This window comes from Calypte anna, chromosome 2 (assembly GCF_003957555.1).
Source record: "Calypte anna isolate BGI_N300 chromosome 2, bCalAnn1_v1.p, whole genome shotgun sequence".
Taxonomy (NCBI): domain Eukaryota; kingdom Metazoa; phylum Chordata; class Aves; order Apodiformes; family Trochilidae; genus Calypte; species Calypte anna.
The window spans coordinates 124,156,191-124,183,383 of record NC_044245.1 but is presented as its reverse complement, the minus strand read 5'-3'; the positions used below and the strand labels follow the sequence as shown (position 1 = coordinate 124,183,383).

Genomic DNA, 27,193 nt, shown 5'->3' with positions numbered 1-27,193 from the left:
ATCAAGGTTCGTGATCTACGGGATATTCACATGGTAGGAATTAGGGTATTGAATTATTCGCAAGAGAAAAGGACCAGAAGTAAATTCTAGTTTAGTGAACAGCAATCTTTTTGCTGACTTCTTTAGGTCCATGATGCCTTTTACATTCTTTGTATCACTTTTAATTCCTACCTTTTTCCTTTTTTGTTTTTTTCTATGAACTCTAACAGGAATGCTAGCATCAAAAAGATGTGAGAAATATATGTGGAATAAAAAACTGGAGAACAAAGGATGCATGAATCACAGCATGTATAAGCTGAAGAAAAAAAATAGATTTGCTTATCGATATTGCATCTAGTTATTCCTAGAGTTGAAAGAACTATGTGTTTCCCATCTAGACTCACGCTGAATTTCACATAGGTGGGATTAAACTAGATTATTTTCACATAGATCATAAAATTATAAAGGATAAAGAGAAGAATGTAGATCCTGAACTGAAGTATGGTCAAGTATTCTTATTCCATTACAGACAAAAGTTCATCTAAAGACTTGGATAAATAAGCAAATTATATGGTTATAACACATCATAGAACCTTGGTTACTCTGTATTAATTACTTTTGTGCATATCCGGCTATAAATGTGATGCAGGTTTCTCTTCAGAGATGTACAGTACTGTGAATTTGCTTGAAGCCTGAAACATTTCACGATAAATGAAATCATGCAACTCTGTATAACACTTCTGCTTGCTTACCTTGAAAGCTTTTTTAAATGCACCTCAAATATCAAAAAATGCCCTAAAAATCTTTAGCAAAGGGGACTAACAAACAATAATTTTTATCTTTATTAGTATGTTTTACACTCTCACTATTTTTCCAGTCTGTTGAGTGTTTACCATAGGACAGTTTCTTCTAGCCAAGCTTCCTGAACTAGCTTATGAAAACACTAAATGTGGCAACTTGTTTAAATGAACAAATAGCACATCTACCATTTCTTCTTTATTCACTAAATTGGCTGAATTGTCAGAGAAGGAAATTATAATGCTTCAATACAATTTGCTCCAAATAATTCTACGATGGGTTTTTTACCATCTTATTATCCTCTAGGTGTTAGTAAATTGATTGGTTTATAATTTGTTCTAGTACATTTCTGGGAATCAAATCTGGTCTGAGCTGATAATTTTCTGTGTCCTCCTCTTAAAAACAGGTATAGTACCTGTCCATACCCACTGGTTTTCTACCTTATGTGACCATCGGTTTTTGAACACAATCACTGACAGTCCACACAGAAATTCAGCTGGTCCTTCAAAAACCCTAAAATGAATCTTATGCCATTTCCATTGAATTCACCAATTGAGATATTAGAAAATTCTCATAGTCCACACCATCTTGTTAAAGTTGATTAGATTAAATAACTGGCCAAGGTAATCTATGTTTCTAAAGCAAAAGAGGCCTTTTCTGTATCATCTGTTATCTGTCTTTCTTTCCTTCTAAATAACAGCAACATAAAGCAAAAAAAAAAAAAACAAAAAAACAAACCACAGAAAGTTACCCTAGCTACAGTCTTTTTGAGACCTTTTGTACTGTTATGTGCCTTAACATTTCTGATGTTCTGTTAGATGACTGCTGCTCTTTTCTATGCCCAGTCATGGGGTTTTGATTCCACATTTTGTACAATTCCTTTTCACTTTTAAGGATATTGAAGAAATTTGATGCTGCCCTATTATCCCTTCACTCTACTGCTTCAGGAGCACTTTCTGTTCTACCTTAAGCATACTTAATGCAAAATTTTCTGTACTCCTTTTGTCCCTAAAATTTCTTTTCAAGAGATCCTACTTACCAGTTCTCTGAGCTCATTGAAGTCTGCCCTTTCTGAAATCCACTATCCTACTTCTTCTGCTCCCAGTTCTCCATTTTCACAGTGTCTATTTGGTGAGATTTAATTTTTTAGCCAATGCCTCTCTTAGCCAAAATCAAACCTGAAGCAAACACTTCCCTCATAACTTTCTCCATGTTGCAGGTTAGATCCTGGCCACCAGCTAAGCACCTACACAGTCACTCTCACAACCCTATTGTTGTCCCTCATCAGGATGAAGGAGAGAACAGGACGAGCAAAAGTCAAAAAAAAACCTCATGGGTTAAGATAAATAAGGGAATAAAGGAGGGAAAAAAAACAAGTAAAGCAAAGGCAATTGATTTCCAGTTTCCAAAAGCAGCCCAGGCAGTCTCCAAGCAACAGCCCTTGGAAGGAAAAACCTCCTCAGTTTTTATTTCTGTGCATGATGTTGTATGATACAGACTATCCCTTTGGCCAATTTGGGTCAGCTGCCTCAGCATATTTCCTTCCCATTGTGTTGTCAACCCTCAGCCTATTTATTGGGATGACAGAACAGGAAAAAGAGAAAGCCTTGAGGCTGTGCAAACACTGTTCAGCAACAGCCAAAACATTGGTGTGCTTTGGTAACAAATCCAAAACACAGAACCCTATGAAATCCTATGAAGAACATTAGCTCCATCCCAGACAGACCCATTACAATGTTTTGAAATAAGTAAATGTTCTCAGCTTTGTCAAGAACTTTATAAGCTATTGATCTCCTCACATATTACTATGCAAACAGATGTCAAGATAATGAAAGTTTTTTGTAGAAAACATTTTTATGAGAAAACATTTGCAAGCTCACAGGTGGAAGTGTATATAAATACCCAAAGCCAGAGAATATTTTAAAAAATCTTTCAAAATATTGCCACGGGAACAGGGTAGGCCATGGCTACCAGTAACACCTATGGTTTCACAGTTTGAAGTTAAGACGAATGAAATGTGTTCCCTCCTTCAGAAATAATATCCATATCACATCAGCTAAGGGAAACTCTATGATATTATGTAGCATGCAGGCTCAGATCTAAAATGCTCCTGCCTGTCTTATCCAAGATCCCAGCCTTGAATTTCCATCAGAATCTTCCAGAACACATCAGGCTTGAAAAAATCCTGCTCAGCTGTCTCTGATTTCTGAGCTGTTGTTCTCAGAGAGAGTTTATTTGCATGTCAGCCACAGCAGAAATCAACCCTAGACCCTTTCATGGATCTGGAGCATAATTTCTGTAAAGCTGTCATGAGAAGTGAGGTTTATTGAGTTGAAATGGATGTGTGTATGTCTGTCTATCCCTCTAACAATCTGGAATGCTTCACTAAATCTAATTGATTTTTTTTTAAAGCAGAATTTTTCAGGCTTGCACAAGCTGTATGAAAAACAGGCACCTGGGAAGAGAAGAAAGACATTATCAATGCTCTCCTGAACACCTGAGGAAGAAGTCCAGTCTTGTTAGGAGTTGGTTTTCTCCTGTGCTTTACAAATAAGTGAGAAACCAATTCTGTTGCTCTGAAATTATTACTTCTTTCACTTACCTATAAAGTGCTGAAAGTGGCCTCTTGTTGCCAGGTTTTGGTCTGTATGGTTTTGGTTCTCCTGCCATGTTGATATCTGAAAGCAAATATTTGATATTGGTCAGGATAATGTTTGGAACTTGGACTGAGTTTGCAAAGGCACCTTCAAATGACTGAAAGTGAGTAATCCATACTGAAAATGGACTGCATGCCTAAAATATCTATATAGTTTTTACCACTGCTGAGTTGATGCTATGAAACTTATTTAAAAATTCTTAATGTGTTTAAAATAACACCTAAAATGGAAAAAAAATTGTATAGAATTATTTAATGTAAATTGCACAATTGGGTAAAAGTTTTATCATATAAAACATTTTGGAATTCAATCCGTAATTCCTTTTGTAGAAGCTATATAGCTCTTAAATCTGTTTTCCATAAAATATTAAATTTCTTATACCTCTCTGAAGTTGGATGAATACTGGAGTCAGTTTTCATATCTCCTTGAAATGCTTTCCTGGTCTGGATTTTAAACAAGTGCTTATTAAATATATATAAATCTTCCTTTCCATAACTGTTAAAAAAAAGCAATATAAATTCTACTAATGTTGACCCAGAAAAGCCAAGAACAAATATATCTGAAAGCTGCTGAGGAATTTTGATAACTGTGATGCATTTTCATTGGCCTGGAAATTAGAATGAAATTTTTATCCTTTTATCTTTATGATAATTAAAAATTTCAAATTATTTTGATATGCCATTGATTGTATTGACTTTCACCATCTCCTTGTAGAATGAGGTCAGATTTTAGGAAAAAAGTAGAACTATGATCTGTTCTGGGGAAATACCTCAGGCTGTGGGATTCATCTGCACATATTTTTCACGTCTTTCATGTGCTTCCCTTTCAGAGCTACAGCCCAGGTCACTGTTCTTAGGCAGATAAACATTAAAGGACCTCCAAAACTTTTTCACATCCCTCCAGGAAAGATCAGTAGTATCTTGATGATTATTCTTGTAGATTCACATTTACATCTCTACAACACACACTTTTAACAAAGGAGTGCAGAAGAGTAAGGGCTGTTTGTTATGTTCCCTCTTATTTTAATCAAATACTGTCAGAAAGGTAACTGCAAGAAAACACAGCTGTGAAGTTTTTCAGAATTAGTTAAAAGTTCCTTCCACTTAAATAAATCTCTAACTGTACTAGCAGAAAACAGTGAACTATGTTATACAGACAGTAATAGCCAGAATTTCTCTTTAACACAGGAAGTATTTCAAAGAAAAGCTGTGCACATGGGGATTTTCTGTTAATGTGAAAGTGATTTAATAGCTCTGCAACTCCCCATGCACCTTATGGTAAGTTAAGAATGGATGTAGGAAATGGTTTGAAGCGTTAGAACAGATTTTCACCCCATTATTTTTCAGCACTATCTACTCCAACTTGAATTTTCTAACTAAGATTAGAAGTGAACTTGACAACATTTCACAGGATAGATTATTTCTAGTTTGACGGGAAATCTTGCAAGATAACTTGTTCCCTTGCTTCATCTATCATTAGTTTCACAGCAGACATTTACATCTACTAGGTCATAAACTGTGTGTCAAATAAATTAGTTGGCTGCAGCACAGAGATTTACCTGTGCTAATGATCCCACCCCAAGGAATGCAGAGAGATATCACTCCTTATGCTGTAACATTACCTGCTACACTTGTACATGAACATGAATCAGACAACTTGATAAAGGACACAAACATTCACAGGGATTCTCTGTGGGAATGCAGCAGCCCAGGGACTCTGACATTATTTTCTCTGCTCATGTACTACAAATGTTCACTTAGAATTCAACATTAAGATAAATTCAACAATGAATTTCAAAATATTAAGGAATCACTTTGAATTGAGAAGTGATGGCAGAAAACAGAATATTAAATGAAGCAACCTGCTCTCTTTGTGCTGTCAAAATCAAACCAGATCACTTTATTAAAAGAAGTGCATCTTCAGTTCTAGCTATTCCTGTCAGCACAGTGGAGGTTAGTTAAGATACAAGGTATATATTTCATTCAAGGATGTGTGTCAGCAGAATACAAACATTTCAAATACGTTATTTTTAACTATACTGAAAAATAACTAGCAATTAATGAGAAAAAAAAAATGCATTCAGAGAGAAGAGTGATTGTATTGGGTACACAAATGTGTCTGAAAGAGCAACCCAAAAGTGCATGACCAACCTTTCTTGTAATGCCTTTTCCTACCACTGCCTGCCTACCTTCTGTATGCAGTAATGACCAAGTATACTCTGGTGCATGAACCTTTTGCTTCTGGAAAGGTAATATCATCAAGCCTTGAGGCTTTGCTCCATTTCACTGCTAAAGCAATCTGAGAATCTGGTCCTGAGGAAAACAGTTTCCTTTAAACAAACTTTGCAATTGTGAGCAGTGATACCTAAAAGTATTCAGACTCTGGAAGCATTTCAGTATTTATCAGTATACCTGCCCTTTAGACTCTTTAAGAAGCTTTAGTGGAAAAAAATTCAAACCCCAAACTAATCCACCATTGTGCTTCAGAAAACCAAATGCCATAAGCTAGAAACTTCAACAGGCTCAGCCCCTGAAAACCGGGACTGGGAGACTTTCTACTTCATGAGTGTTTCTCTGGCTACTACTACATTCTAAAATGTAAATTCTAATTTCTAAATTCTTATTCTAAATTCTAAAATTAACTAGCATCCTTCCCAGGTTCTTCTGCTACTCATTTATCTCTTGTATTAAATTGTATTAAAAGTCACCTAGAATGACTTTTAGGTCCAGTTTACAAGTTCTCTCCTGTTCAATTTTTAGATTAGAGAATCAACATTTTAGTTGTGGCCACTCCACAGTAAGATGCAGTGAAAGAGAATGGTTCCATATATCTATAACTAAGTATTAATGATGTGGATTCTGAGTGTAGGCTCCATGTCAGAAAATCTTGGAACGAAGACCTGGAGTTAAGAAAACTTCAGGGCCTCTCTAGCTCAACAGCTAATTTTCTAGACATGTTTCATCAGCCACTCTTCCATCTATCCTTGTGAATGGTTGCAGAAATGTAACATTCTTTGAAAAATTCCACAGCTGCTTTACCTAAAATTTTTGATTGAAAAGGGTGTAATTTTGCATTTCCAGTTCAACTTTTCTTTAGACCCACTTTTAAAGGAATAAACAATAATGAAAATTAGTGTTCAGAGACAAAATTCATTTAATGAATGTACAGTATATCCAGACGTATGGATATAAAGTGATCAGGATGAATTTTGCTTTATTGAGAGGACCCAAAGTATATGGAAAAGAGAGACCAAGAAGTAGATTCAATTTAGAGGAAGCCTCTAGGCATGTGGTTTATAACATAAGGGCACACCAGCAAACTAAAGCTAATCTATCTTTCTTTTTTTCCACCTACCAGTCCTATAAATCTCCCTGCTGCCAACTAAAGGTGTTTCAGTGAAGTCATATGACATTTCTTATATCACAAACTTCATTGTTTATTTATGTTACATTAATTACTTGTCATATGCTCTCTTTTCCCTGTCTCTAGCACTGAACTGTGGAAAAAATTGGAGAGGAAAGGAGTTTTCTGTTCTGCTCAATTCTCGGCCCAAATTGCAGAGCCATAAAAAAACTTCCTAGAAAATTGAACACAAACTCCAATTAACTTTCAAGGCTAATAAAATATTAAATGAAGGTCTGTGTCACACATTTTCTGTTTCCATAATTATAGGAAAAATTATTTACTTGTGGGGGTGATCAACTATTTTTGGATTTTCTCTTCAATGTGAAGTAATTGGAAGCTTTTTTTTTTTTTTTTTCCCAGAGATGACAGCTATTGTTAATGCTCCATGCAGAAGGAATCGTTTGCTGAATAGGATGTGAAATTGCTTTGTTCAGCCATCTCTGCTTTCATTAACTACTGCTAAAATGAAATGGGGCTTTAGAATTATATAACCTATCATTCTTAACACCATTCAGTAACAGTATCAGGCACTGTCTTGCTGGGAAGCCTCTTTCTGCTCCCCGGGGAAGTGGGTTGGTGTGAGGACAGGTGACAGCTGAAAGGGGAAATCCTGTCCTGTCTACACACTCATCACAAAGCATTACTTCAGATTCCTGGAGACAGCAATCTCCTTCTTATCTGCAGAATGGATGTTGGTGTGTTTAACAGCATTGTCCTGACTTGATTTTGTCTGCTTGCTGCCACCCTTGCATCTTCTGCCCCAGGTAGTGGTACAATCACTGTGCAGACATGCTGGCCCCTTTGGGTGTGTGGCCAGCAGTGGTACATGAGCCACTCATCCTGCCCAGGGATCCTAATTTTGAGCATGCCCCTGGGAGTCCTCTAAGACAGCAGAGGCTGTGGCGGAGACCTGGCAAAATGATTCTCTGTTGACCCTTTAAGCCCTGGAGATCAAATACTGTGATGGGGCGGGAGTCATTCTGGGGGAAAGCTGAAATATTGGGCTGCAGGGGAAAGGAGTCCACAGAGAAAAGGGCACATATTGTGAAGGGCTTCCTGTGGGAAAGAAGCCCTGTTGGTGGCAAATCTTCCCACTCCTCTTCAGCACTGGTTTGTGGATTCCTCTATGGGAATATTCACTCTGCCACTCTGCTTTTTTGCAGATAAGAGAGGTTCAGACTTGACTTGGGGGCTATGTGGCCATAACCACTTATCTGCAGACCAGCTCTAGGATGGAAGGGAGGTCAGATGTTAATTATGGAAACCCTTAGTTGGGTTTATGCCGTAGTGGTGATGAAGCCAAAATATAGGTGCAGGCAAGTATAGTTTTCCTGTAAGAAGGTGGTGGGGGTTTTTTTGGGGTTTTTTTGTTTGTTTTTTTTTTAACGTCTTTTGATTTTCAACTGCTCTGTTTCCTCCAAGATTTCTAGCTACCATTCTCTTGTTTAACACATGGACTGGCTGGTGGTGCCTGTACAAAATATTAATACTGCTACCAGGATATAAGAATGCAATAGACATCAGGAACCTTCTGTTTCCTTCAAGAAAATAAGATTATTGTTTTAATCTAAGTTAACCAGCCAAAAAAAAATATGTTTGAGCATAGACTCTTACATGTTCCCAGTCCCTGTTTGCACTGTACCTGATTGCTCCTAGTAATGGGAAGCCAAACTGGTCCTTGAGTTACAGTTTTTTAACAGAGATGTGCAAGGAGCACTTTTCTTTCTTTTGGTTCTCTTGATCACAATAAAGAAACTCTTTACAAAAAGAAAATACCAGGAGAAAACCTGTCTCCTTTCTGATCAAGCACAGTTATTACAGGGCAGCAGTCAACAAACTCTTTGCTGTTTTTGTTTGACAACAACTGATAGTTATTACCATGAGACTCAGACAAAACTTTAATGCTGGCTAGATGTCTGAATTCCACAGCATTGCCATTAGCCTCAAGCAGCAACATTAAACTGCGTAATGGGGATAGAGTATGAAAGACCTCATCTAACTTTTTCAGATTTCAATATGATTTGTTCTAGGGAACATGCCCTGAGCCCCAGTAATTTTCAATTCTTCCTCAAAACACATTTTTTTATATCTCTTCTAATACTTGGCTACTTTTTCTGCCCCACAGCCTTTTATCTAACTCTCCAACTAATGTTAGCTTCAAGCAATAGTTTCTAATGACAATTGAAATCTCTAGCGTACAAGTGAGTTCACTATCATTGTCCTAGTCCCTCTGTATTTCTCCCTATTTTTCTGACAGGTAGTCAATTTTATGAAAGCAAACACAAAGAATTTTTCCTAAAATAACCATCACAATAAAAATATTTCACCAAAAAATTACTAAGCTTCTTTTGTCAGCATTTGTTAGCCACATTTCTCAGACATTCTGAGAAAATTTGCTTACATTTGAAGTGCATTTCCTCAAAAGTTTGAAGTGATTGTTCCCAAGGCTTTCTGGCTGGCAGAAGCAGAATGGCTTCCACAGAAATTCTTTTGAAGGCAGAGCTTGTTCTGCACATTGCAGGAGCCCTGAAATCTGTCCTGGTTTGGGCAGGAGGGAGCAGCAGCCCCAGGGGCATGAGGCAGAGGCAGCACATGAAGGTGGAGGGGAGAGGATGTGGCACCTTCAAAGTGGGAGGGTAAAGTGTGTCTCTCTGAAAGGTTGGCTGCTGTACCTGCTTCTGCCCTGGGGATTGTTGACATAGCAGTCACTGCTGAGGGGTAGGTGCATTTTTGATACCCTGAGCTTTGCTGCAAAAACATTCAAGGGTAGGTATGACCTTGAGGGTATTCCCACATGCTGGTGTCTTTCATCCAGACTGACAACAGAGCAGAGAGGAATCATGCTGTGGCTTTCAATGGGGCTTGGAAATGCCATCCATAGATCACAGGCAGCTGGCAGGGGAGATAGGAATGAACCTCCGTAACCCCAAGTGAACTTCCATCACTTCCCACTTCTGTTCCTCTCCAAACCATGACTGATTTTATCCTCATCCTTTGTGCTGAAAACCTTCCTCCATTCTTCATTGTTCCTCTACTCACAGTGGTCTCAGCTTTCATCTTGGCACCATCTCACTTCAGCAAGCCCCAAACAGCTATTCTCAACTATTTCTAGCTGTTCAATTCTTTCTATATGTGCTCTTTCTGACCGTGATCTTCATGTTCCAGGTTTATCTGGATGAGGGACTCTATAGAAGATGCTCTTTACAAGTTTCAAATAAACCATGTAATTGCATAGAAGAAGTTTTGTAGCATTTCTCTTGAGATACATTAATTTTTTTCAGTGCCAACTTCATGAAAATTTGTGTCCCAAATTATAAACTCATAGAATGATATAACGGTTTGGATTGGAAGGGACCTTTAAATATTAGGTAGCCATGGACAAGGACATCTTTCACTAGATGAAGGTACCATCCAGCCTGAAGATGAAGTGCCATTCAACCTGACTTTGAACACTTCCAGTAATGTGGCTTCCACAACTTCTCTGAACTTGTTTGTGTCCCATCAACCTCATTAGCTGTCCTAATGTAAAAATTGACCTCCTTATATCCAATATATCATACATTTGGGTTCTGAGAAGTTTTGTCTTTTAGCTTAAACATTGTAAAACATATCAGAGACATCCACAGAATTATCTGATATTTTTTCATGTAAAAGTTTCTTCCTTTAACATAGCTTTAGTAGTATAAAATAATATTGTAGTGATAAAAAAAGAAAATGCCCTTGTAACACTCACTAAACTAATGTCTACCATTTTCATTACAGGGTCAGGATTGATTAAAGTGACAGTGGAAGTGGAGATATGTAGTGAAATGAGACAGCCAGGTGCCACTAATTGCCAGGGAGTGAGCATGAGCTGGTGTCAAGCCCACCTGTGCCTAATTAAGGCAGGCCCCCACTGCGCATGAGCAGGATCAGAGGGCCAACCCTAATTAGGCACAGGTGGGCTTGACACAAGCTCATGCTCACTCCCTGGCAATTAGTGGCACCTGGTTGTCTCATTTCACTACAGAGATAAGTCCACTGAAATTTGGCATAAGGGAGGAAACATTTTTGTGGAGTGATTTACAAACAAATCCAATATTTTTGTATTAGGATTGCTTAGGTTCCAGCCATGTACTAGTTCTTTTTCATTGCCAGTGCATGCAGTTGTCCAGTGGATTCAATCTGACAACCAAGCTAGGACATAGTAGCATGGGAGCCTATTGCAAAAGCAGGACTTATAATAATTAGAAATACTGAAAAGCTTCAAATTGAACGATGTGTGGTATTCTTTTGTTCAGATCTCTTTGGCATTTCTGCAAGGAAAATATAAAAATAGGAATAGGATAGGAATAAAGAAAATGCAATATCGTGCCAGACTGGCACTTCATGTACTGTAGCTTTCTGCCTCTAGCTGCCTCAAATATTTTGGAAGGAGATGCAAGAAACTCAAACTAGCTAGAAACAAGATTATTTTCCCTACATTCTGTTATAATCTCAGCATGATCCTCATTCCAAAATTATAAGAAGTTTAGGATCAGTTTAAGTCCTGAAGTGTGATCTTTTGTCCTATAATGATTTTGTTAGTAAAAATCCAATGCTTACTGGAGCTGGAAATCAATGAAACTTCAAATATACTTGCTAGGTGCATAAATGTTCAACCACTTTGTTATTCTTAATAATGCATCATATTGTTTGGGGTTTTTTGCACAAAACAATTTTTGTCTCATAGTCACCCCCTCTTCATTCCCTCAAACCCTCTTTCCACCAGTATTCATTTTACCCATCAGTAATAACCAAAATATTAGGATTCATGTCAGAAACCTTTTCTCTAAGAAGAAAACACATTTTTTCTTACTACAATTTACTGGACTTTTTCTGTTTACTCCTGTAGATTTACATTTAGTCTTGTATGTAAATATACTTTTTACACCACTTCAGAGGTTCTCTTGCAATGGGTTTAAGGTGTACTGATATTAATTTGCATATATCCTGAATCAACAGAAGGAAAAATAGTAATAGATTATTAAAAATCATATTATGAATCAAAGTAATTATTTTGAAGCTCATTAAATATAGTTTGAATATTAAAACTGCTAGAAAAAAAGAGCACTTGACATTTTAAACTGTAAGTTTAAAACAGGTTATATTACCATTTATACATTAACACATAGTGCTAGTACAGCTCTCAAGCTGGTTATTCACCACACTTTTACTTTAATTAGATCTATTTCTTCTATGCTTCTCACTAGCATTTTCTGTCTACAGTAGCTTTCCTATACAAAACAATAGGTGTCTATTATCCACAGTTAAAACGTGGCATTTTTTCTTGGAGACCATAGGAACCAAGAATTCCTCCACTCTGATGAAATTTTCTCAGAAATCTGTGGGCTTGTGGAACTTTTTTCTTCAGAATGCAATTATTTTGAGACAGCCACATTTAAACACACAGCATAAGTGTTTGTAAAAAGGTTTAAGAAACTCACCTCTATTGAAGCTGACATGAGAAATATAAGAAATATAAGAAACTCACCTCTATTGAAGCTGACATAGGTTTGTAAAAAGGCTTAAGAAACTCATCTCATTGAAGCTGACATAAATATATAGAGCTAGACAGGACAATAAGCATCCATTTGACATTCTCTTTCTCACCATTTTTTTTGTGCTCATACCAGATCGCTATTATGAATCCAGAATCCTTATTTTTTCAGAGTCTCATTAGAAGCCACAGTGTGTCTTCTGTGACTTGGTCATGAAGTTAAAACAGAGAGTGCCTCCACACCAGCCCCTCAAGGTTGAAATTTTCACCCAGGCTGCTAATCTCTTAACAAAGTTCCTGCATTTTCCTTTTCCCTCATATTTTTGTACATGTAGGCTTATGTGAGAAAATGTTTGCAATAGAAGCATGTCTTTTCAACTGAAAATTTTCTGTTCTGCAGTTTTAATTCTGCAATCCATCTTCATCACATAGTTTCTGAAAATAGAAGACTGCAAAGACACACTGAGGAATATTAAGATCCTGAATCTGGAGTTAAATTATTGCTGTTTAAGCCGGCACTGGAGTAAATTCCTTCATTATAGTAAATAAAACATTCCTGTGTCTCATGTTTCATATCTGAAATTGTTATCTATCATTATTGCTAAGTGAAGACTGGTGCCATAGATCAAATTATACCTCAGTATCTGCAGCTTTTAGAACTCTTAGGCTAGTTAATTCCTTCATTTTGTCTTTCCTCTTTATTTTTTTTTGTGCCCAGTGCAATGAGAAATTCAAGTGGTTGATCAAATGAAACAGCTCTCTATGCTCACCTGGAAACATTAATCTTGTGGACATGCTGCATAAGCCACTAATCTCATGCTTGTCATTTAAAATGAGGAAGGTAGTACAAGGAATGATGCAAGCAGACTTTTTAAAGCTATAGCATTGTTATTTTAATTTAAGTCTAAAAGAAGATCCCTGAATCTTACATTGCAGCAAACAAAAATAGCCAGAGAAAAACACTGGGCTAAACAATCCCTTTGAATATGATTCAGCACAACATTGCTTCAGTAGACTGTTCCCTTATCTTCCTAATGTTCAGCTCCTTATCAGACACTGCTGTTAGTATCATGACATATTTTTTTGCTTGAAAGCAGAGCCAGTGATACAAGTAAATCCTAAAAATATTTATTCTGGTCTTATATAGATTATATACATTGATCTTATATACATTAGCTCAGCATTTAAAGATGTCTGTACATAGCTTCACTATGTTGTAACCTCAACTGCACAATCCTTTGCCATAAGGCCTGATAATACTTATAAATCTTATAAGAATTCATAATTCCATTCTTAGAAATATTTGTAAGTAATTTCTAAGCAATTAATCCATAATGAAAAAGCAATACTCACGTAATAGAGGACACAACTTTGGATAAAAGATTTAAAAACTCTGTTATTTTAACTTCTATTTTAGTCTGTGGTACAATCAGATTTAGGTCAGTGTTGTTACTTTCCACTCTTCAATCATACTTTGGGTAATAATCAGAAGACTTTTTTGTCTTTTTTTCTAATTACTGAAGTGGAATCTAGTAAACTCCAATAAGGAGAAAGAATATTGGCCTTTTACATTTGCCTGTTGCTCATTCACAAGGTCAAAGTCAAACTGGACTACTCTTTTTTAGGGAAAATGAAAAAGTACGTCAAGCAACAAAGCCTCTCAAGGATTCAGACTCTAACAGCCTTTAATAGGAAGTATTCTAAAAGTGGTAGTGGGAAATTTCAGATGGTTGTGTGATGTTTTCAGATGTATTTTTTGAAAAAGTGTTATACAGAGAACAACTGTGAGCTTGAATGCATGGCATTGCCTCATCTGTACTGTCCAGTCAGCATGTGAGACTGCATTGCTGGAAGCAGTGGCTGCTTCCCATTCCTGGATCATTTTCCTTTCATACTGTGATTCACAAAGAAATTAAAATAACATGGGGAGACAATAAATTGCAGTAAATGCATTTGTTGCAGCATTTTAGCCATTCTGTGGCACTGAGTCACCACCAGGCTCCAGGATCAATGTCAATTAATGATTTTGTGTGCACCTTGTGTTCTTTATTTTGGTGCTAAGCAAAATAAAGTTGTAATGACTGAGATTAATAGGAAAAATTATGAACAAGATGATGGAAATGCTTCTTAGCTTCAGCTCACATAAGTGGATGCCCGCCAAGATCAAGCATCAATTACCCGCTAGAAAGCCAGTGCTCACTTCAAGATATTCCCAAATTCCAATGTGTACTACTCGGAACAGACTCGTGTTTCAGCACAGTTCATTCTTTTAGGTTTGTCTGGAAAGAGAGGCTGCCCAGAAAAGTACATCTCTGTCTTATTTACACTCAAATAATATTTTAACCTTTGACATCTTTCCTAAATGAAAAAGAGTTCTCAAACATACTGCACTTATGAGATCACAGCTCCCCAAATCCTTCTCAGATATTGAATATGTATAAATCCCTCTCTCCAAGATGTGTAAAATAAACATTCCCACAGGTTATTGAATAGAATAATTAATGTCAGGCTGCTGTCTTTAAATGAAAAACGGTGTGTTTTGTTTCTCTGTGTTGTGGTTCTAGGAAGACAGGTAATACAGCTGAGTTGTGTAGCAGACAGGGAACAGGATGGCAAGTGAATTAAGACCAGCACATTAACAGTATCAGTATTCCACTCAGGTCTTGTAATGTTCATAAACTGGGTATGTCCTGCTTTACTTCTGCTTTCCTCCATACCTCTGTTTGCTTCACAGGCAGCTCTCATACACAAGTATGTGGGTTGCCTGTGAAAAATTTTCTGGCATGTGTGACAGTGTATTGCAGCAGTGTGGATGAAAAAATTATCTTGCATGCTACAGACATCCTCTAGGACTCTAATGGTGGAACTGAGGTCTTGATTTTCACAGAGGAGTCTGGTGAAGTTTTATGGTGCATGCATGTAATCTTACATTTGCAAATGCCCAAATGTATTTTTCATGCATTGTCAAGAGAGCTAACTCTTGGATCATTTGCATATGAAAAACCTCCCCCATACACTGATTGCCAGGTTCTAAGTTTTTTCTAATTTAGGAAAAGTTCCAGCTATCACATCTTTAGCTGAATTCAATTTTATTGAATTCTTTTTAAATTGAGAAAAAAAAATATTAAAAATGCAACTACAGTATAAAGAACATAAAGCACTGGAAAAGCTACCATTTTGGAGGAGTAAATATAATTAATGTATCAGTATATTTTTACAATAATACTTAAAATTTTAAATCTCTCTTTTGCAAAATTTTGCAGTTTTACAGAATCCAGAATATGCAGGTTATTATGGGAGCTTTCATTAATCTTTCCTTCACTGGTTCTACTACAAGTTAACTGTGAAGATTTATGCTTGTATAGGATGCTAAGGGGGGAGAAATGAATCACAGGTATATAATCACTTCTACAGTTCAGTCACTGATATCCCAGCAATGGCAGGAATCTATCCAAATGTAAAATACAAATTATATTGATGTGTCCCAGAAAATACACTTTGTCACCAATTTTTAAGGTATAAGTTTAATATACCATCTTGGGTTTTTAAAATAAATTAATAAAATCTGTTATTCTGCTGTTTACTTATTTGTGTTTACTTACCTAATAAATTATTTCAATGACAATTATTTTGTCAAGCAATAGAAATCATACAAGAAACTTGCAGTATTAAATCTCTGTATTGTGAATAGAGATAGGAATCTAAAGATACCACATTTCTTTCAAACAGGCAATGGGAAAGAGATAACATGGCTAACCAGTGGGTAGCAGAGCCAAAAAACTGTATTTTGGAAAGAATACTTTCAATTAGTAATCTGGATATCAATTTATGCACCATTATATAAGAAAAAACAACCAACAAAACAAAACAGAACTGTAGAACCAGCTGTGTTTTGAGAAGAGCTCAGTTTTATTTTACTTTCACAATTCAGCTGCTTTTCCCATTCTTTTTCTTACACATATGCAAAAAATGCCAAATGCAAAAAACATTTAGTTTTTTATCCTCAAGAACAGGACCTGCTGTATTCCATCATTTCTGAAAAATCAGCCTTTTCTCTTAGTGAGCTAGATAAAAGACAACCTTTTTTTTACAGGCAGTCCATACTGTGAAGTCTGAGCACATTTGACAGGTTGCCCTGGAAATAGCTGTATCCAAGACTGCCATACCCAAGGCTGTATCAGGCTGTGCACGTTCATGATTAATGTGTTACCTTGAAGTAAATGGTGTCTCCTTGGTATGCACATAACTCTACCTTCCATACCCCACACTTGCATGCAATTTGCTTGGGACACATGTATCTCCAGCAGCTCCATCCAGGAGCCCATCCTCCTGCACTGGCACACATCACTGTGGCATCTTTAGCATTCTCCAATAACAATCCATGTTACAGAGGGGATGACCCACTAGGGAAGTGTAGGTGTGGCCACAAAACCATTTCTATCAGGTTTTTCCAAAATTACTTAAAATATTGATGTTGTCATTGAATAACAGTTCATTCATAAACCCAGTGTTTTTCTAGTAGATCAGCAACAGCAGCAGCTTCCTTTTACTGAAATGGCTTGAATTATACCTTAGTAAATTGGAATGGGCTGCCCAGGGAAGTAGTGGATACTCCGTCCCTGGAGATATTTAGAAAGAGACTGGATGTGGCACTCAGTGCCATGGTCTAGCAACCGCAACGGTGGTAAAAGGGTTGGACTCGATGATCTCTGAGGTCCCTTCCAACCCAGCCAATTCTATGATTCTATGATTCTATGATTCTATACCTGAGTTACAATCCAAAACTAAGAGATTAAAAAGTAAGCTGTTTTAAACTATAGTACCAGAGTAGTCTCTCTAAAACTGGACTGTAGATTTGTCAGAACTAGAAATACTTCTGGCAGTGTCACAGTTTCTGTTTGCCTTGATGTCTTCACCCACTGAGCAACTGTAATTTAATTTGTTAAGTATACACATTATTATGATAAATTAATTATTCCAAAAGCCAAGCTGCCAACTCTTTAAAAAAAACAGTTAAAAACCAAGTATTAAATATTATGCTACCTTTTCCTTTAATCTCTCCTCTGCAGCACCATAAGAAATGGGCAAAAATATTGGCCAAAATTTAAGTATTAAAAATATAATTGATTACTCTGCCCATCACTCTATGATAGCACAGATAGGGTCAACATAGGTTTGTGAAAAAAATCCAAATCACTTTGTCCTTAGGGTTCATCTGCAGTGAGTTTGTGTTTCCATGTGCAAGCTGAATAATCCATCCCCTGGGTAGGGAAGAAAGTCAACTAACCAAAGGTGCTAGCTTAGTGCAATTTCCAGTCCATGCTGGTGATGAAAATTATGCCTTTGGAGCTGCTCCTACTGTCTATTTAGGACACTTGTGGCACTTCTTTTCAGTTCTCTGGGCTTTGTGAAAGATGTCATCTAGCTTTATTCTCACAAACACATCTGAGCTATATTGACTGTATTAATGAATTTTGTGCTTTTAGATTTAGGTTCTCTCAGAGCAAGGGAGGCAGTATCACAGACCAGCTTCTGTTTCTCTCAGCTCTAGCTCCACTGAGAGTAAATGGATTATTGCTACTACCTGAATTCTTTTTTGGGTTATAATTGAACCAAGAATAGATGTCAGGAAAAAAAAAATCAGTTCTGTAAACAGTTTGTAAAATAAATGGCAACAGGGATTAGGAGATTCATAAATAACAACAAGGAGTCTAATCTTTTTACAGTTTCCTTAAATTTCTTATGTAGGCATAATTTCTTGAAACAACATTTTGTGCTCCCTGCCATTTTAAGTAGGACCCAAAGTAAGTTTTTTTTAAAAATCTTTTTCTTCTGGGAAGTTACTGAAGGAAAGCTCACTGCAGTTAAATGCTGTCTTCAATAGGATATCAGGACTCTTAACATCTGACATGTATGAGTCTTCCTGCTGTTTTGAAAAATCGAAACAAGATAATAAACAGAAACCCTTGTGAACAGGAGAGTAAAAAGGAAAAGTGGGAAACCACTGACTTATTCTTTCTCTTGTAATAATGAGCAGCCTGTTGCTAACAATGATTTTTTTCCCCTCATCTCAACACCGCTGATCTCTAAACTCTGTCCTGAAAATACATTTTCTATTCTGAAACCTCAGAAAATAATTGTTATTAAGGGTACCAAAGGCAAGGACAGTCTTCCCAAATGGCACACTGAAAGTAACTAAAATGCCAATTATAGGCAGGCCTTTGAGAAATCATGGATAATAATACTGTAAAAACTGAAGGGAAAATACATTTGGCACATGAACCATGAGCAGAAGAGCATGGTTTTTAGTTGAAGTAGAAACAGAATTAGTTCAAAAGAAGAGAACTGGTTCTTCATTTAATTCCCATATCTAAAATGCTTGTCCCTGTGAAACTGAAATTTAGCTAAGAGAGTTATGCTCTTGCTTGGTTTTATCAAGTTTAGGCATTTATTCTTCTGTTAATACTTATGCTTAATGAAACTAATCAACTAAAATGTGTGTATGTGTAGAGGTGTAAACTTACATAGATTTTAGAATACAGATAATACATATTAGAATATTTTTACTTTTACTACAAAGAAAGGGAAAACTAGCTACTGTGTTGGTAACAAGACCTATAAGCTGTAGTTTTGGTACAAAGAGATGGAGGCAATCAAAAGACAGAGGAAGTTCAAGTGCAAACTCATCCACCATATTGTATACACCAGATTAGAAATATGACTAAATTTATCCTAAAACTTTGCTCAAAATTTCACCTGTATCTAGTCTTACATTGTGTAAATGCTATCATCCTTCATAAACATAAAGGTGTGTGCTTTGCATATCTGTTGTCTTATCAAACACTTCAATAAACCTATCTGTGAATGTTATGCCGAATCACAAAGACTACTTGCACTTATAGATTACAAAGATTGCCTTTTTCTACCATCTCAGCAGTGAAAGAAAGTGGTGGATCAGGAAGAAAGACAAATACATTAAGCTATCATATAAACTTTAGAAACTCCATAGCAGCAAAAGGAAGAAACAGTGAGCAAACACAGAGGTTGAGAAATGCCACAAGAACTAAACAAGGAATAAAAATTAAATATGCTAATTATTGAGTATATCCAGCTGTTCAAGTATGTAAGCTATGAACAGCCAGCACAACCTCACACTGACAAACTCCCATATCCTGCCAGTCCCATACAAAAAGTTCTCAACAACACAGGTGTGAAAAACATATTTTAATTTTTCAACAAGTGTTAAAGTGTGGATTTTGCTGTTCAGAGCTTAGTGATTAGTAACACAATGTTTTTGACCAGTGTAACTTTTTCCTAAATATTGCCTTTTCAGACTTTGACACTGCACCCAGACCTGTCAGTCTTCCTTTACATCATGTTCAGGCTGAGCATTGGGCACGTTCCTGATGATTGCATGAGTGCCCCTTATGCTGTGACTTAGCACATTCACCAGCTGATGTCCTTTTAGTGTCCTGTAAGACAAGGCCACTGACATGCAAAAAACAAACATGGCTTATGTTCTCATAAGAGAAATGTCACAGATTATAGACTACTCTGTAATTTTCTCACAGTAAATTAATAATTATTTACTGTAATCTTGAACATGCTACTTCTGAAGATACTAACATTTCAAAACAGTTGCAGAAATACATCTGCTAATTACATATTTTACTCTGTGCATAGCAATTATAACATTTACATTGTTATCTGGACCTCTCCTATATTGTTTTCCAATTTTGCTTGAAAAATTTTTACATGTTAATATTCTCCTGTTTAGTATCTGCCTCTGTGAATATTTCACAAGCTATGAATGTAGCAGATTTATATCCACTCATAATGCCTGTTTCATGTAAAGAAAAATAAAGATGATGTAGGAAAATCATGTCTCTTGTTTCTCTAAAAATAAGTTCATCAGGGTGAACACTTACCTTCATCTATCACCAATAAGCCCTCCAGCATAATATATAAATTTGTAATAAATTTCTCTGATTATTTTTGCAGGAAGTTATTATTTCTAAAAGATTTAAGATTCAAGAAAGCTCACAGAACCTAAAATAGGCGTTGAGAAAGAAACAAGAGAAGGCATTAGCTGTTTTTCATGAGCATATTTAGTAAGAGGACAACTGATCTATAGAGCACAGAGACTATCCAGGTACTCTTGAGGTACCTTATATCATCTGTAACATGGATGTAAAGTTGATATCACCTTAATAGATACAATGATAATTCTTTTGTCTGCTTACCATACAAAGTAATGCTGTGTGAGAAGGGAAGTGGAAGGAGAAAAGTGAAACAAGAAAGCAAGGAACACATAAACTTATAGATTATATCCTTGATAAATCTCCTGTAAAAGTGAGAAAGAGGATGTGATCCTGCTTGGTAAAGGGATAATATAATTTTTAATAGAAATGTGAATGGGACCAACCTATCTTAGCAGTAGCAATCTTAAAACAGGTGTCTAATTTATACCACTTGTATTATCTTAAGGTGTTTTTAAATTTCTACATCCTTGAATTCCTGTCTATACCTATGGAACTACAGAATTTTGGGGATGTTGCCAGAAACTGCAGCTCTCAGCAAAGGAGTCAAGATACTTGGACTGTCAAGATTGTTTATATAAATGTCTTTGACTATGGAGTTCTTATCTGTCATATTTATTGCTTACATGTTCCAGTCCTCCACAGCAATAATTAATGGCAGAATTTAACCATACCAAGTTTGAAGGATCTAAACCGTCATTAATTTCTATTAGTTTAAAACTCAAAATAGCTAGCTATTCAAATTATTTCAAAGCCAGATGTAGCAATGACAGAAGCTGTAATGTGAGCAGAACTCAGATTTTTAGCCACTGTATCACACAAAGTTTTTGCTGCTACTGCAATTTGAGTTATTTAGCTTACAAAAGGCAAGCACTGAAAGAAAGCTGTTATGAAAAATATGAGCTTGTTGTGCTTACATATGAAAAATATGTAGACCCATTCTAGATGTTCTCAAATCTGCTCTTCTCCTGCAGTGAAGACATCTTCTTTCTCCCAGTCCTTGCCTTTCCCTTCTGCGACTTCAGCTCTGTGGCTCTAAAAAACTTGATCTAGTGGGAGGTGTCCAACACAAAACATTCTATGTTTCTGTATATATTTTAGAAACCCATAGGAGTCATTAGGAGCATTATTATTACTCCAGCACCTTTCTTCTATTTACAAAGAACATAAAAGTAAGTATCTGTAATTTGTTTCTTTATTTTGTTTTAATACATTTTGAAAAGAGGAAAAAAAAAAAAAGAGAAGTAATAAGAATTTACCAATGTTGCAAAATCATGATCCTGAGAACAAGCCCAAACAAATAAACTGTATGGAGTGCTGGCTAGGAGAAATCTGAAACCATGTGAAAATATTCTATTGATAGTTGCTACCCTCAGGAAAACTTGATTTTGTAAAGTCACTGTAACTGAAGAGGATGGCAAACAATTTGCAGTATACTAGCAATCTGCTCTTCTAATGTAAATAAACTGAAGAAAGTCACATTACAGTTAATTTATTAGTCAAAACCAGTTATATCTTTCATTTTTCTAACGTTAATTATCTAAAAATGTTGATTTGCTAAATGAGAGGTCTGCCTTTTGGTCACAGAAATAAAAATTGTATAGTACAAAAAGGAAAAAAAAATGCATTATTTAACTCCTATGCTGATGTCAAATTGTGTGATTGATGACTGTTATTTCTAAGCAATATGTATCTCTGCTGATAGGAGTAGGCAAGCCAGAAGGAGCTTCTGGGATCATCAACACAGCACTGTCTAAAGGTCGAGCTCAGGGGAGAAGGAGATCTGTGACCCCTGGGATACATAGGGGACATTCTTAACTCCCACCCATGACCAGGAACTCTTCCCTTCTCTCCCACTTGAGTTATGAAATGTTTCACGTGTCTTTCTCATCTCTCTACTTCATCTTCCACATATCTAATACTTCTTCATAGTGCAATTAGGTTCTCAAAGGAGCAATGGCCTTCCAAACTGGTCTTCCACACCCAAGGAAAGATGCATAGCAAATTCCTCTCCTCTGTTTCTACACCATCTCTGATTAAATTCAAATGTGACTCAGAGCACCCATCTGTAATCACTGGCTGTGTGGTAAACACTTTACTCTTCAAATGGAGAGTCCTTTACCTCAAACAAACTCCCCATGGAAACAGTCAACATGCCCCAGAAAAAATTGTTCTCAGAATTTGACTGGAACTCCAGACAGGGAGAATATTTGTTGAGAAAGAGCATCTCAGCATATCTGCTTGGAGATCTGATAGAGGATTTTGTCTGCAGCACGAGGTGTGTTTATCGTAGCTGGATATGTTCAAAAAGGAAAAATTGCATTACCCTGGAAGCACATGTTCCCTGATAAACACCCTGTATGGGGATTTTAATGATAAATACTGTCAGCATATCTTCTACAAAAGCAATATCTTCTTAAACCCCAGCTGGCAATCAGCTTATTTATGATACAGAGGGATTAATATATTCACAGGATTTTGTACCAGCCAATGTAAGGATTGGCACGAACTAGATTATAAATCAATGACAAAACATGGATGGATATATATTTATGTATATATATATCTTCATTAATTTAAAGATGTATACAACAGAAAGAATATTTCTGATCTTGTTTTGTATTCCACAAAGCATACTCTTTGCTTTAAAATATAAATTGCAATTTCAAACAAATTTTTGGAAGTCTGGAACCAATGTTTTTAGTACAGTGCTTATTCTCAAACTTCATTTGCATCTAATCTCTGAGGTGCCAGTTTGTTGAACATCCTAGTTTGGTGCTAACCAATTTAGTAGTAAGTACTGAATACAGACTTCAGGGTATGCCCCCAATAAACTGCAGCAATTTCATATTTAACAATTTTAATATATTGGGAATATTACCTATGTCCTAAGACAAATTTTACAATCAGAGAAGGATTAAACTGTGTTTAGGTGGATTGTTTCAGATTAGCCTTTTGATTTTTTGGCTAATGCTGAGGGGTTTAGCGTGTGAGCTTCAGTGATATTCATGACTTCAACTCATATATATCCAAGGCCTGACTGTTTTAAGATCTGTCACAGAGACCTGAGTTCCTAAATCCAGGAAAACCAGTTATATTTCAGTGAAAAACTTAATAGTAATACTTATCATAGTAAACAGCAAAAAATAATGTTTCTTCAGGGATCTTAAAAATAAAATTGTTTAAGAAACAGATTTCTTCTGTGCATGAGCAGAAGCAATATCTGGAAAAGGCCCCATGCATTCAGTTTTGATTGAAATATGGATCAAGCTAATTACTCTTTCACACTGCCACATCCCAGGCTTATCAAAGTCCTTGTTTAATGCTCTCTACTCTCCTGACAAGACTGATTCAACCATCAAAATAATTAACCAGCTTTCAGGCAAATCAAATTTATACAGATATGGAAATGAAACAGGTGTGACCTGCATGTATTCCTGGATGGTCTTTGTCACAGGCCTGCAGTCCCATTTTTGTATTTAAGAACCTTGCCACTAGCTATATATCACAAGATAAGGCTATGATTTTTGTGTCAAGGAAAAAAACAATGCTTGTTATGTACCACAACTGAAATACATAGTTGCACTCATGATGAAGGAAAGGTGCCAGAAGGAGTAACTCATGTGTGTTGATGAAATCAGGGAGCATTAATTAGACACACTATTTAAGACTGCGTAGCAGCCTAACATGCCATAAAATTAAGGACATGATAAATAGCAGGTTGATTGCATATCAGGAAAAAACCTGACAAAGTTATGCTCTGTAATTAATGAGTCCCTTCAGAGTACAACTTTCTTAGGCCTTAAAAATATCACCTGAATTACTGAAGTAGCTTTGAAATCGTTCCACTGGGGAAATTAATTAAAACTGATGAAAGACATAGGAGATATAGCTCTCTCTAATATTTCTGGGTTCATTGCAACCTGCTGAGTTTCCAGCTGTTTGAGCTGAATTTCATATAGACAGTCCGTGGTTCTTGTGGTTAGAGCTCTGAGCTGAAGAGGAGTAGTTAGAGCTGTGAGCTAAAGAGGAAGACAGCAGAAGTAATAGAAATTTAGAAATTAAGTCAACTTGTACTCTTTCAGTTTTGTCAAAATTTTCTTCCAGGTAAAGAGAAAAAAAAAAAAAAAAAAAAAAAAAAAGAAGAAGAAAAAAGAGGACACTGCTCAGATTAGCCCTAAAACCTCTGTGGGGACATTGATACAGCTGCATTTGAGTGACCTTCCAAGCAAACCAGGGAGAGTGTTTCCTTTTCCAAGAGTGATTTCAATCTTCTTCTCATGGGGCCAAGAGAGGAACTGCTACTTCTCCAAAATGCAAGTTTCTAGCCACAATAGCATAATGCTTTAAATACAGAATGGAACTGAGTTCTGTTTTCTCCCTTCTCCACTAGTCAGTCTTTTTGCCTACACCTAACTTACTTATTTTAAGACACATAACAAGAAATGCAAACTACTGCATAAAAGATCAAACAACATTTAATTACACAGAATATTTTTTAAGAAATAAGAGGCAAATAGTTTTCTTAAGGTAATATTAATAGAAACAGATTGTTATTAAAAGAGTAAAATAAAAACATGTTTGAAGTATATGCCCTACATTTTACTGGAGTTATAGAAAAGTTCTGAATTATAAAATTTAATGGGAGGGATCTGGGATGAGGCTTCCTTGTTTTGAGCTGATTTTTAATCAGTTTGTGCTACCACTACCTTTGATCAATAAGAGTTTAGATTCAAGCCCAGGGATTATAGCCTTGGACAACATTCTATTCACATAGCCTACAACTGTGATGCTCTCTACAGAACATTTCAGTGAGCTTTATTATTATTGTTATTATTAGTTTTATTTTTAATATTAGAAAGGACAACACAGGTATTTATGTAATTTCTAGAACTTTCATTCCTAATTGGACAAGTTCTTCAATGTATATCACACTGACTCTTCCATTATAGCATTAAATGGAAAGGAAGATCTCTAGAAACATCTGGCTTTAGCATCTCCATCAAAAGACCACTAAATCTTTTTTAAAAAAATATTCACCTTGATTGAGTGGTATTAAATAATTTGTAATTCAATAGAGACATGAACTCTGTCATAAACCATTTTTTTCATCTCTCTCATCTCGTATTTTCTAGAGCCCAGAGCACCATGTTCATCCATTATCACATGAAGTCTTAAATTACATTAATATCCTGATTCTGAAAAATTTGTTTGAAAATTTATAAAGTAACAGTGAACATTATGAGTGTGTTCCAAATGGGTTATAGCTTCCCAAAAAAACCATTTTTGGCAGAGTTTATAAATAGACAGTTTAATTTGCATTTGCTTGAAACACAGCCAAGTATGTGGTTATTAAAGAAAAACATTTTCCTTTACTAAATATATTTTAAACTGAATTGGCTGGTGGCTTTTCAGGACTGAGAGGATGAAAATACAAGCACATGCTTTTCTGCTGTTCTTCAATGCCTGTCTGACAAAAGACATACAAAACTGGCTTGCCAAGTTTCTTTTACCTCTATTTTTTATGAAGGGAGACCAAACTGGGGGACAGACTTTAAAGATTCAGTTAACACCCAGCAGACACCCATACCTCTTAAAAAGCATCAGTCTTTTGTAACCTACAGGCTTAAGACCTGACTACATATTTTCCTAAGAAGGATTGCTTAAGATACTGTGTCTTGTAATTTACTATTCCAGTAATTGTTTTGTGTAATGAAAGAAGTTATCTGCCAGCTATGTAAATGCAGCTTGTCTTCTGGTGCTATCCTTGACAAGATACTTACAGGGACTGAATTAAAAGAGCCAGGTGTGTTTCTGAGCACATGACATAGCTGTCTTCCCAGTATCCCAATTCCCTGCTGTGGAGACCTCCAGCGATGTGCTCACTTTTACTCATTCCTGGACTCTGCTCTCCACAGACAAAAAACTTAGTATGGCAATGGATGAGACCATCAAGTGTTTATTTAACCTACCTCTTCGGGAAAAATTACTTCAGAAATCAGTTTAAATGGTGGCTGAGTGCATGTTTAGATTTATAAGAGGGCTTTAAAATAGGTTTAAAGGGAGAAGGGGATAAAACCAACTAGAGATGAGCCTAAGGGTGTCAAGGCACTGCCGGAGGTAAATTAATGGCCTGGCTTATGTGCATGTACAGCAAGGAAGGCAGCACAGGCACAAACAGGAGGTGTTGGAAGCTGTTTTGCAGCAGAATATCTATGACTTAGTTGCCATCACAAAACATGGTGGGGTTATTCATATGAGTGGAATGCTGTAATTCAGCTCTTCAGAAGGGAAAGTGAAGGAATCAGAGGCCACGGGGTGGCTCTCTATGTTAGGGAGTGTTTTGACTGTATGGAGTTCAATGGTTGCCTTAACAAGGTCAAGTGCTTAGAGGTAAGGATGAGCAGGAAGGCCAACAAGGCAGATATCCTGTTGGGAGGCTGCTGCAGGCAACCCAGTCAGGATGAAGAGAGATGAAGCATTCTCCAAGTGGATGTCAGAACTCTCACAATAGATAGACCTTGCTCTCATGGGAGACTGCAGCTTTCCAGACCTCTACTGGAAATGCTGTACAGAAGAAAGGAAATGGTCTAGGAGTTTGATGAAGTGTGTGCAAGATAAAATATTGACAAAGCTTGTAAGGGAGCCTACCAAGGCAGTGCCTCACTAGAACTGCTGTTTACAAACAGAAGGACTGGTGGAGACGTGGTGGTCTGAGGCTGTCTTGGCCTTAGTGACCATGAAATGATACAGCTCCCAATTCTTGGTGAAGTAAGGAGGAGGAGGCAGCAAAACCC

At 36.5% G+C, this 27,193-nt stretch overlaps 1 protein-coding gene across 3 annotated transcripts in view; it reads right to left on the bottom strand.

Moving 5' to 3' along the window:
- RALYL (RALY RNA binding protein like) overlaps window positions 1-27,193 on the bottom strand; it is a 193,460-nt gene that overhangs the window by 68,467 nt on the left and 97,800 nt on the right. For all 3 annotated transcript variants that reach the window (XM_030446213.1, XM_030446212.1, XM_008493528.2), the window contains exon 2: window positions 3,380-3,455. In XM_030446213.1, the coding sequence (XP_030302073.1) occupies window positions 3,380-3,455 (76 nt within the window). The remainder of the gene's footprint in view (window positions 1-3,379; window positions 3,456-27,193) is intronic.